Source organism: Bos mutus, chromosome 4 (genome assembly GCF_027580195.1).
Source record: "Bos mutus isolate GX-2022 chromosome 4, NWIPB_WYAK_1.1, whole genome shotgun sequence".
Classification (NCBI taxonomy): domain Eukaryota; kingdom Metazoa; phylum Chordata; class Mammalia; order Artiodactyla; family Bovidae; genus Bos; species Bos mutus.
The window spans coordinates 53332269-53344593 of record NC_091620.1 but is presented as its reverse complement, the minus strand read 5'-3'; the positions used below and the strand labels follow the sequence as shown (position 1 = coordinate 53344593).

At 43.0% G+C, this 12325-nt stretch overlaps 1 protein-coding gene across 1 annotated transcript in view; it reads right to left on the bottom strand.

The window, feature by feature from the left end:
• Nucleotides 1-11760, bottom strand: part of GARS1 (glycyl-tRNA synthetase 1) — a 53285-nt gene extending 41525 nt beyond the window's left edge. The window contains exon 1 of the mRNA XM_005889147.2: nucleotides 11467-11760. Coding sequence (XP_005889209.2) covers nucleotides 11467-11688 — 222 coding nt within the window. The 5' untranslated portion in view covers nucleotides 11689-11760. The remainder of the gene's footprint in view (nucleotides 1-11466) is intronic.
• Between the last annotated feature and the right edge of the window lie 565 nt (nucleotides 11761-12325).

Genomic DNA, 12325 nt, shown 5'->3' with positions numbered 1-12325 from the left:
GAAACTGCAGTTCTCCCATTTATATTACACATATTCGAGCACATTGTTTACTTCCTGGCCCCAAGACTTATGGTAATGAGCAAGCTGATAAATTGGTTTCCTTTGCTACTCCAGATGCTTCTTGACTTCCTACTTTTGCATTCCAGTCCTCTATAATGAAAAGGACATCTTTTTTGGGTGTTAGTTCTAAAAGGTCTTGTAGGTCTTCATAGAACCGTTCAGCTTCTTCAGCGTTACTGGTTGGGGCATAGACTTGGATTACTGTGATATTGGATGGTTTGCCTTGGAAATGAAGTGATCATTCTGTCATTTTTGAGACTGCATCCAAGTACTGCATTTCAGACTCTTTTGTTGACCATGATGGCTACTCCATTTCTTCTGAGGGATTCCTGCCCATAGTAGTAGATATAATGGTCATCTGAGTTAAATTCACCCATTCCAGTCCATTTTAGTTCGCTGATTCCTAGAATGTCAACATTCACTCTTGCCATCTCTTGTTTGACCACTTCCAATTTGCCTTGATTCATGGACCTGACATTCCAGGTTCCTATGCAATACTGCTCTTTACAGCATCGGACCTTGCTTCTATCACCAGTCACATTCACAGCTGGGTATTGTTTTTGCTTTGGAAAACTTAGCAGTGGCCACAGGACTGGAAAAGGTCAGTTTTCATTCCAATCCCAAAGAAAGGCAATGCCAAAGAATGCTCAAACTACTGCACAATTGCACTCATCTCACATGCTAGTAAAGTAATGCCCAAAATTCTCCAAGCCAGGCTTCAGCAATACATGAACCGTGAACTTCCTGATGTTCAAGCTGGTTTTAGAAAAGGAAGAGGAACCAGAGATCAAATTGCCAACATCTGCTGGATCATCGAAAAAGCAAGAGAGTTCCAGAAAAACAACTATTTCTGCTTTATTGACTATGCCAAAGCCTTTGACTGTGTGGGTCACAATAAACTGTGGAAAATTCTGAAAGAGATGGGAATACCAGACCACCTGACCTGCTTCTTGAGAAATCTGTATGCAGGTCAGGAAGCAACAGTTAGAACTGGACATGGAACAACAGACTGGTTCCAAATAGGAAAAGGAGTACGTCAAGGCTGTATATTATCATCCTGCTTATTTAATTTATATGCAGAGTACATCATGAAAAATGCTGGACTGGAAGAAACACAAACTGGAATCAAGACTGCCAGGAGAAATATCAATAACCTCAGATATGCAGAGGACACCACCCTTACGGCAGAAAGTGAAGAAGAACTAAAAAGCCTCTTGATGAAAGTGAAAGTGGAGAGTGAAAAAGTTGGCTTAAAGCTCAACATTCAGAAAACGAAGATCATGGCATCCGGTCCCATCACTTCATGGGAAATAGATGGGAAAACAGTGGAAACAGTGTCAGACTTTATTTTTGGGGGCTCCAAAATCACTGTAGATGGTGATTGCAGCCATGAAATTAAAAGACGCTTACTCCTTGGAAGGAAAGTTATGACCAACCTAGATAGCATATTCAAAAGCAGAGACATTACTTTGCCAACAAAGGTCCGTCTAGTCAAGGCTATGGTTTTTCCTGTGGTCATGTATGGATGTGAGAGTTGGACTGTGAAGAAAGCTGAGAGCTGAAGAATTGATGCTTTTGAACTGTGGTGTTGGAGAAGACTCTTGAGAGTCCCTTGGACTGCAAGGAGATCCAACCAGTCCATTCTGAAGGAGATCAGCCCTGGGGGTTCTTTGGAAGGATTGATGCTAAAGCTGAAGCTCCAGTACTTTGGCCACCTCATGCGAAGGGTTGACTCATTGGAAAAGACTCTGATGCTGAGAGGGATTAAGGGCAGGAGGAGAAGGGGATGACAGAGAATGAGATGGCTGGATGGCATCACTGACTCGATGGACGTGAGTCTGAGTCAACTCTGGGAGTTGGTGATGGAGGCCTGGCGTGCTGCGATTCATGGGGTCGCAAAGAGTCGGACACGACTGAGCGACTGAAGTGAACTTGCTACTCAGAAGAACAGCATGCTCTGTTGCATAACAATGCTGGCTCCCTACACCATCTATGGAATATCCCATACCGCCAGGCTAAAGAAATTATTAGTAATTGCTCTACTTGTAGACCCCTATATCTTGGACCCATCACACAAGGTATTAATCCTTGCAGTTTGCAACCTAATGAACTATGGCAAATGGATATAACTCATTGCCCTGAACTTTCTCCATCTTCTTTCTTGCATGTCTGTATCGACACTAATTTTTCTTTTATTTGGGCCACACCTTGTCACGGTGAGCCTACAAAACACATTATAACTCACTTATTAACTTGTTTTGCTGTAATGGGAACTCCTAGTTCTATAAAAACATAATGGCCCTGCCTATATTTCTAGACACTTTAAACAAGTTTTACAATCTTTTTCTATTAAACATATTACAGGTATTCCTTATAATCCACAGGCACAAGGCATAGTCGAACGAGCACATCACACACTAAAGCTACAAATAAAAAAATTTAAAACAGGGGAATACACAGGAACACTACTGTCTTCCTTATCTAAAGCAGACTTTACTATATTCCAACATAAGATATTTTCTAAACCTATAACTATTGTTAATACAGCTTTATTTGTTTTAAATTTTTTAAACTTACCACAGGGAGATATTTTAACGAGGGCAGAAAAGCATTTCGAGGAATTGAAGGATGCTTCTCTTCCTCTGCCCATCTGGTACAAAGACAGGTTAACGAAACAATGGAAATCTGGGAAACTAATCTTACAGGGAAAGGGGTATGCTTGTATTTCCCCAGATGGATCCAACAAACTCACATGGCTTCCTCTTCAGAAGATTTGACTCAACGGGGCCCCCGGCCTTCAAAATGGAGACGGGACAACAAAAACCCCAGGAGGAAGAAATTCCAATATGGGCCATGCCGGCTCTAACGATCTCCAGGAAACACCACCCTCGGTGGCATCACCCTTATGATCTCCCCACCTGGGGACAAATAAAACCCTTATTAATCAGCTAAAAATCTGGTTTCTCAACAGAGAATGCTTCAGAGTCCTGAATACGTTCTCCTGAGAATGCTCAGTCTCCTGACCTGTGCCTCCCCTGCGCGAACCGGATTAACTAATCAGACTTAACTGGGCTTACTTACTCAAACCCCCTTTATTGCATGTCATAAAATGGATGGAGAAAAGAGAGATTCTGTCAATGACTCCACCCATATGCCCCCTCCCTGGGGAGGAGGGAAAACTAATTAACATTTCTTTAGGCTATGAAGTCCTTCCCTTGTGACCTGGGCCCAGGAAAATTATGCATAAACGTCAGCCAACAAACTTGGGCTTTTGTCCTGCCTCCAAAAGAAGACTTTCGGACATTGCTTGGATTATTTACTGTCCTTTCTTTGTCTGTGAACCATGTTTATACTACTGAGACTTTAGGGAAAGAGTTAGGGAAAGAACAAAGAACATTATGCAAAGGGTTTACTTATAAGAACTTTACATATACTCCTGTTCATTGGGACAAATGTCAAGCCAAATCAGGAAAATTAATGTTTGTGGCTAATTATACAATTGTTGACTGGGGACCCCATGGTATGTGGTTTTCTAACTGCTCAGAAGAGGACAACAGCACGGTGTGTGACTATGTTACACAAGTGACATGGAAGGTCACTGACACTACGATGGAGCATTACCACAACAAAGGACTTCTTGGGTGGCTTGAAGGTGGATAGCCCCACCTCGTCCTAGGATGGTCCTCGACAAACAGAGTGGGCCTGAACAATGGGACACTTGGAAACTTGCTGCAAGCACCGAAGAACTTGGAACTTGGACCGGACATTTCACAGGGACCAGTCATGGTCTTCGTAACTATTTCTTTTGCTATAATCAGTCATATTTTATACAGGCCTGTGTCCCGCTTTCTTTTGTTATAGCCATAGAAAATTTACAATAAGACTTTACGTTCTGTAACTTGTATTAATTGCAAACTATATACTTGTCTTAACTCCTCTATCTCTTTAAGAAATGGTTCCCTTTTGATTCTTCGATCTCGACGTAATTTGTGGTTACCAGTAAATCTCCAACGACCCTGGGAAGAAGGTCTCATGGCTGGACTTGCTTCCAGATTACTTCAATTTTGTGTCACTCCTGTTCATTTTAATCACAGTGCCTACGACTGAGAACAAATCAAATTTCATTTACAAAATATACATTATAACGCCTCTCTGAATGTACAATTACTGCAAAAGGAAATCTTTGAAACTTTTTCTAAACGTCTCCCCTCCTCCACTAATTTGGAAACTTTAGCTGAACAACTAGCCAATCAATTATCTGGGCTAGACCCACGAAGATGGTTTCAAAGTATTACCCACTGCATCAGGTCTGGAACTGTAACTTTGGTGATTGTCTTGATAATTATATTTGTTGTTTATCATTGCCTTTCTATAAGGTTGGTTAATACTAAACAATGGAGAAGGCAATGGCACCCCACTCCAGTACTCTTGTCTGGAAAATCCCATGGATGGAGGAGCCTGGTAGGCTGCAGTTCATGGGGATGCTAAGAGTCGGACACAATTGAGCGACTTCACTTTCACTTTTCAGTTTCATGCATTGGAGAAGGAAATGGCAACCCACTCCAGTGTTCTTGCCTTAAGAATCCCAGGGACGGGGGAGCCTGGTGGGCTGCCATCTATGGGGTCACACAGAGTTGGACATGACTGAAGCGAGTTAGCAGCAGCAGCAGCAGCAGCAATACTAAACAAACTCAACTGGTCAAGACCTTTTTTTACAAATTTAATAAAATAGGGGGAATTGTCAGGAAGCATTTAACGGGAGGCTTCCTGTGTGCTGTTTTGCATCTGTCATGAATCCTCTGTCTCTTATTAATTCCTGAATATTCAGGAATTAAGTGGAGTAGCAAACTACTCCCGGGGGCTGAGGAATGCATGCACTGCCTTCCTTAGTTTTTCCATACGGTGATAAGTAACTATTTACGACCTTCTTCCTTTCTATGAACCATACGGTAAGAGTGATTATTTACAACCCTCTCTCTTTCATATCAATGACCTCATGTTTCCTTGATAACTTCTAAGTTTTAATTTTATCTCTGCTGAAAATAGCCACCTTGTAAGACAGTATAAACACCCACACAATGTTGAATAAAACACCTTTGCTCCATCAGGGCTTGAGTCCCCGTGTCTTTCTTTTTTTCCTTCTCTCTCTCTCTCTTTCAGGCTAATTCTCTGGAGCTCAGAAACCCCTCGTGCTCATTCTCCTGCCCAGGCTTCTAAGACCCTCTCGAGAAGGCGCACTGTGCCTTCACCCCCTCGAGAGGGCGCCAGGTGCCTTTGTGAGCGACACAAGCCCTGTTATCTAGGATTTTATTGGTTTTCTGCGTAAACCAAGGAATATCAGCCTCTCTCTCTCTTTTACTTTATGGTCAACTCCGGACCACCAGGTTCCAGTCCATTAAAGGACCTCAACACCCTCTACTTTCAAACTGATTCCTCCTTTCTCTTTCTAAAACACCAACTCCTTTGAGGGGCCTACCATCATCCTTTCCCCATTGTGGATATTTTCCCAAACTCCTGCCTACTTCCCTCATTCAGTGAACAGAACCCCCTCTCCTGTAATTCATGCTATTTCAGAATGTCCCAGTTAGGAGGCAAAAAAGCTGTTTAAAATTATCTGAACTAAGAACATAACTCTGCTTATAAACAAGAAGTATTTCCCCAGTTTAACATACACTGAATTTTCCAGGGATGCACCCAGGAAAATGTATTTTAAAGGAAGACTAAAATCAACTATGCATGAGTGCTCAGTCACTCAGTTATGTGGTATTCTTTGCGACCCCATGGGCTGTAGCCCACCATGCTCTGTGTCCATGGAACTTTCCAGGCAAGAATACTGGAGCAGGTTGCCATGACCTCCTCCAGGGGATCTTCCCAATCTAGGAATCAAACCTGTGTCTCTTGCATCATCTGCACTGGCGGGCTGATTCTTTACCACTGTGCCACCTGGGAAGCCCCCAAATAAACTACACCTTAACTAAAAAAATAAAAAAGAAGACTATACCTTGCTTTGTTCAGAATTTTAGAAAGTTGCTATTGTTTGAAACAAAAAACAAAGACATGTGACTACCGGCTATGCTGCTGCCTTGAGTAAACAATGCAATATATCTTTATCAGTGTGCATTAATAGCAACTGCATTCAGAGTAAATCTGTATAGGAGTATAAGCATCTGCTTCAGAGAAGGCAATGACACCCCACTCCAGTACTCTTGCCTGGAAAATCCCATGGACAGAGGAGCCTGGTAGGCTGCAGTCCATGGGGTCGCTGAGGGTCGGACACGACTGAGCGACTTCACTTTCATTTTTCACTTTTCATGCATTGGGGAAGGAAATGGCAACCCACTCCAGTGTTCTTGCCTGGAGAATCCCAGGGACAGGGGAGCCTGATGGGCTGCCATCTATGGGGTTGCACAGAGTCGGACACAACTGAAGCAACTTAGCAGCAGCAACAGCAGCATCTGCTTACTTCAGTAAAACTTCCAGTGGAGTCATACCCCCAAACTTACGTACTGAAATACATATTATTATAAATTACTTTTTATTTGTATTACATTTAGAGCACTATGTGTACATATAGTTTTCCTATGAAATATTGTATTTCTGAGGCATGAATTTCATTACAGGGTAGTAATGAATTTCAAAATATGTGGTATAACAGGGGACACTGAGTCTGATATTGTTGAGAGTCACTGAGTTGGTTCTTCTTTTCATTCTCTTATTACATACAAATAGGTCTGGTCTGTTATTATACTAACAGTTTTTATTATCTTGACCTCTCTAGCAAAAGCAACATCCTCAGTCACCTTCTAATTTTAACTTCTTTATTAACACACACAATACCTGACATGACCCCATCAATGGATTGGCTTATTTATTTACATGCATTTTATTTGTCCCTGCCATTATACGGCAGGCTCTTTTAAGACAGGAACCTAGAATGTCAGTTCTGGCACTCAAATATTTCTTGCCTGCTATCACAACCTAAACCTAGCACCCTCCCAAGCACTTAACACTTGGTAAAGATCTACTGGCTTGGTCTTTACACATTCAGTGGTTCTTTTCCCCTGCTCTACCTGTCAGAACACTTATCTCGTAAAGGTTCACTAACAGTGCTTTTTGATGGGTATAAGAACCTATGAGAGTCTGTGTTCTGAAAAGAGGGTGGCAAGCAGTTCTTTTGAACATCTAAAAGAAGTAAACAGTTCTTCTGAATACCCACCTTTGTGTGTCAAGTGCTGGCACTCCCATGTTTTCTTTTGGAGCTTTTCAAAGCACCGGGCAAGCAAGTGCTTGGTAAAGGTAAGAAGAACTTAAAATTAATTTTCCTGAATCATTTTTTTCTGTTTTATAAAGTTCAGGCATAGAATGAGGCACACATACATTCCAGGAGAGGCTCACTATCAACAGAAGCAGTAGAAGAGTCAGGAATCCTATGCTGAGTTAATCATCTCTAAAAATCTCAATTAAGAAAATATTTGACCTATAGGGGTGGGATGAGGAGGGAGATGGGAGGGAGATTCAAAAGGAAGGGGATATATGTATACTTATGGCTGGTTCATGTTGAGGTTTGACAGAAAACCACAAAATTCTGTAAAGCAATTATCCTTCAATTAAAAAATAAACAAATTTTTTTTAAAAAAGAAAATAATCGAGTTTACTCTGAATAATGGAATAATTAAAACCATGATTTATAATGATCTAATTCTGAAAACAAAAGTTGCAGTTGATCTAAACATGGAAAGAAAGTACTTACGGATTCCTAATTTCTAATTATTTTCTCTCCTCTTTCTTCACCACAGACTATTGTGTGTGTGTTGAATGAAATCAATGTGAAATATCAATATTTCTAAGTTACCTTTAAGATACATCAACTAGAAGCTTAATTTCTGCATAAATTCTTACCATAAAGACATAGATTAGAACTAAAAGTCTGTGTTTATAAAATAATAATTATAGGTGAGAAATCATTCCAACAGACCTTTTTCATTCATCCTTCATACATATCATGGTGCATATTCAGTAGGCCAAGAAAAACAAGAAAACATTATCTTTTAATGATGTTTTAACTTTCTACCTATGGACCTAGAGGGTTCTTGTTAAGATTAATAAACTAATTTCAGATTCCCAAGTGTTTTACAACTATTGACAAAAACTTCATAAATGTATCATTTGTCCTTGATGGATTAAGCAAGAGCTTTAATGGGCACTCTTAGTTCAGAAAATCAAAGCAGAGAAAAATCCAGGGCTCTAACATTTCCCAAGACTGACTTTATTGGCCACAAATACTATCAGTTGCTTTTCTGAAGTGACAGTCTTACTTCACTCATTTTACAGAAAATGAATGAATGCCAAAACCCAAGACTGAATAACACTCTTCATCAGGCATTTTAGTATGTTTCATTTTTGCAACTCAATCGTAAGTGCTTTTCCTCAATCAACATACATGAGTATGCCTTATACATACTTCCTATTTTGTCACACAGAATATTAAAAAGATGTGTACACAAAGGTCTGAATTTAACAAAATTAGTAATTTTTACTGCTTTTTCAAGGACACTCTAAAGCAAAACTGAGACAGGATTTGTTTGCTTGTTTTCAAAGTGTGACAATGTGGTAGAGAATATAAAGGTTTAGTGGCCCTTACTTGGTAAGTGCTACAGGCCAGCAGTTTTATTCACCATGCTCTGCACCATCTGTGCAAATGTCCACAGAGTGAACGATGCCAATAATATCTTAGTTTTATCATGAAAATGGTTTTGACCCTGGAGACCTCCAAGGGTTTGCAGACCACACTTTGAGAACCACTGCCCTAGAGCCACTTCCCAAACAAGACATTCCAGGATATGTTTATCAGCATGGTGGTGGTTGTGGTGCCAAGTTATCAGAACGTTTTTCAAATATAAAAGACTGTTCTTTATTCCGAGTTATGGCCTGTCCTTTCTTAGGTATTAAAATATATTTTCTTCTATGAAATAAAAGGGGAAACCAGATGGTAGTTTCTTGATTGCACTGCTTTGTTTTTTTTAAATGCCCTTATTTGGCAAAATGGGGCTTCCCTGGTAGCTCAGTGGTAAAGAATCCGCCTGCAACGCAGGAGACCTGAGTTTGATCCCTGGGTCAGGAAGATCTCCTAGCGAAGGAAATGGCAACCCACTCCAGTATTCTGGCCTGGAAAATCCTATGGACAGAGGAACCTGGTGGTGGGCTACAGTTCGTGGGGTCACAAAAGAGTATGACACTACTTGACAACTAAACAACAACAAACCTGGCAAAATAAAGTCTGGCCACTCTATGCTAATTTCCAATTTGTTTTTAGCTCAATGCCCTAGGGTGGTGTCCTTCATCAAACAATTAACAGTTTTCTAGATGCTCTGAGGCCCTTTTACAAGCTCCAAAACTAAATTCTTCAGGAAATAACTAAGAATATGCCATGGTGAAACACATTTCAGCCAATCAACAAACCAAATCTGTAAAAAAACAGCAGCATTCACATGGCATACCAGATTGGCAAATTTATATGAACTAGCTATTTATCCAAAACACATGCCACTAACGAAACCCGTTATTAAGCACCTTACAAATCCCACTCCAAGGATGCCTTCAATTGCACAAACTTCACAGTGGAAATTGTATCTCATTTCTTCGAAAGCAAAAAAAAAAAAAAGGTTAACCAGATAATCTTTAAATTCCCTTCCAGTTGACCCTGAAAGCAGTGTGATTCAAAGTCCCAGGTAGGTAACTGATTTATGTGTGGTCCTGAAAAATTAGGAAAAGAAAACACAAACTGACAGACTAACTTACATATTCGGAAAATAGCTTGAAGCGCCAAATATCTAGCAATCAAGCCAACACAAACAATACACAAGACAGTAATAATAGCGGAAGGCTATTCCCCCATCAAAGTGTACTTCAGTTAACTAGTTCCAGAGTCTTGCTACAGATGGATAATGTGCACTGCAGTTCCAGGGTAACGTGGCAGAGGGAGGGGCTTGGGTGTGCGTTTTCCCAAATTAGATGTATTCTCCCTTCTAAAGTGAAGGATATGAAGAAAGAGGGGGGAAAAAAAGTTGAGACAGAAAAGACAAAGGAATCACACTTAATTGTATTTAAGGAGGGTGTGTGGAGGAAGATGGAGAATATGCATTCATAAAGCTCTGATACCAAGAAAAAAGAATAAATTAAGCCCACAATAAAATTAAATAGGATAGAGTCAATCAGGCTCAAACTAGAGAGAAGTAGATAAAGTGGCAGAATTTGCCGAATTTTCTGCAGCACTGCCCCAATGAATTATTTCCGAGAGAGGGATCCACCCTCCGTAGCCAAGGCAAGTTATTGCATCAGGCGCCGGTGCTGGAGAAACCCGTTCTGTGCTTCCTACTAGGTCATCTACTCTTGGGGTTCAATTCCAAGCTTCTGGTTCTACCTGACTGGATGTGAGAATACCCTGTCCTCTCTAAATTCTGATGTCCATGCAGTGCCCTAGGAAAAGGAGGCCTGGATTAAACCACCAAGCTCTCCAGCCCATGAAACCTCCCTCCCTTCCGCAAAATCAAATTTCAAAATGTTCCATATGAAGGATGGCTGCCTTCACCGAGTAACTCAGGAACATTTACAGCTTCTCACGTTTACGATCTGAAAGTTCACTCGTTTCAAGTGGTCTTTTCGGAACCCAGAAAATGACAGGAGCGAAGGATGATGAACTCACATTATTAGAGGAAAGAGAGAAAGTTCAAAACCTCCCCTTATCCAGGTCTCAACTATTTTACTTTCTCAGCGGACCATTCGGCTAACTAAGCACCGAATGAAGATGTCAAGGAAGAAACACTATTTAAAGCATCTCAAAGATTAAAAAAAAGAGAGTCAGGCGGTAAGAAGAGAGAACCCGCAGCTTCTTCGGCTCGTAACTGACCAGGGAAGAATTAGGAATCTCGCCACCCAGGAAGCACAAAGAACATAGCAGGGACAGGAAATCTAAAATTGAGGTTATTAAAAAAATAAATAAATAAAAAAATAAAATTGAGGTTATTGAGCTAGAACAGGGAGGAGAAGCTAAGGGTTACAGATCCCAGCGTCATCGGAGAGGGAAGAGGCAAGGCAGTAACAAGGACTGGGAAAGGAGAACAGATCGCGAGAGAAGGGACGCAGGATGTCGAGGGATCCGGGAGTCACCCAAGGAGAGGGGAGGAGAGGGATCCACGGGAGGGAAGGTGGCCGGAGCACGCGGGGACTTGAGTCCAAAGTGAAGGAGGCGAGGAAGATGCCTGGAAACCAAGGGCTTCCAGAGAATGAAAGAGACGGGTAATCGATGAGGTGGACCGGTGCCCAGGAAAAAGAGAGAGAGAAGATGAGCAGGAGGGGACCAGGAGGGAGGAGAGCCGGGGCTGAGTGCAAAGCGCAGAATGCCGGTACCTGCTGGCGCACGGCTAGCCTGAGAGGTGCCAGCACCTCCTCAGCCCCGGCGCCGTCCATGCTGCTCCGGGAGGCGGCGGCGGGGAACCAGGTCGGGAAGCGGGCGGGCTTGCTGATGGGCCGGCAGGGCAGGAGCGGAGGCCGGGCCGGGAGACCGGGCGGCGGCGACGGCAGCAGAGCGGCGCGGGCAGCTCTAAGCAGCGCCGGACGCAGAGAGGGCATGAGCCGGCGGCGCTGGGAGGTCTGGAGGGGGCGGCGGCGGAAGCGGCGCGCGCGGCCGGGCCGGGAGCATGATGAAATCGCAGCGTAAACGCCGCGGCGCGCGCAGCCGCACACTCCCCACCCCGCGACGCGGCGCCGGGTCGCCACCGGCCGATTCGACACAAAACCCCGGAAGGACCCGGAATCATTCAGAGCCCCGAAAGGGCTTGAGCCGCCTTGGGCGCACAAGAGGGCTGTGGGGTCCCAGGTAGACCCCCGGCAAACAGATTTGCACAGTGCGTTAGTGGACATTTAAGGACTCAGCCCTGTCCGAGACACGCGGACTGAAACTCACGAGGACCTTCAGAGCACAGGCTTGTACAGGGACACTGACGCTCTGGCCGACCCATAGGAGTACACACTTCTGTTTCTGTTCTTTCGCCCCCTGGTTCTTAAAGGGTCATGTCCGACTCTGCGACCCCGTGGACTGTAGCCCGCCAGGCTCCTCTGCCCATGGGATTATTCAGGCAAGAATACTTGAGTGGGTGGCCATTTCCCCCTCCAGGAGATCTTCCCCACCCAGGCATGGAACCCGAGTCTCCTGCATTGGCAGGCGGATTCTCTACCACTGGTACCTGGGTAGACTCAAAACAGACAG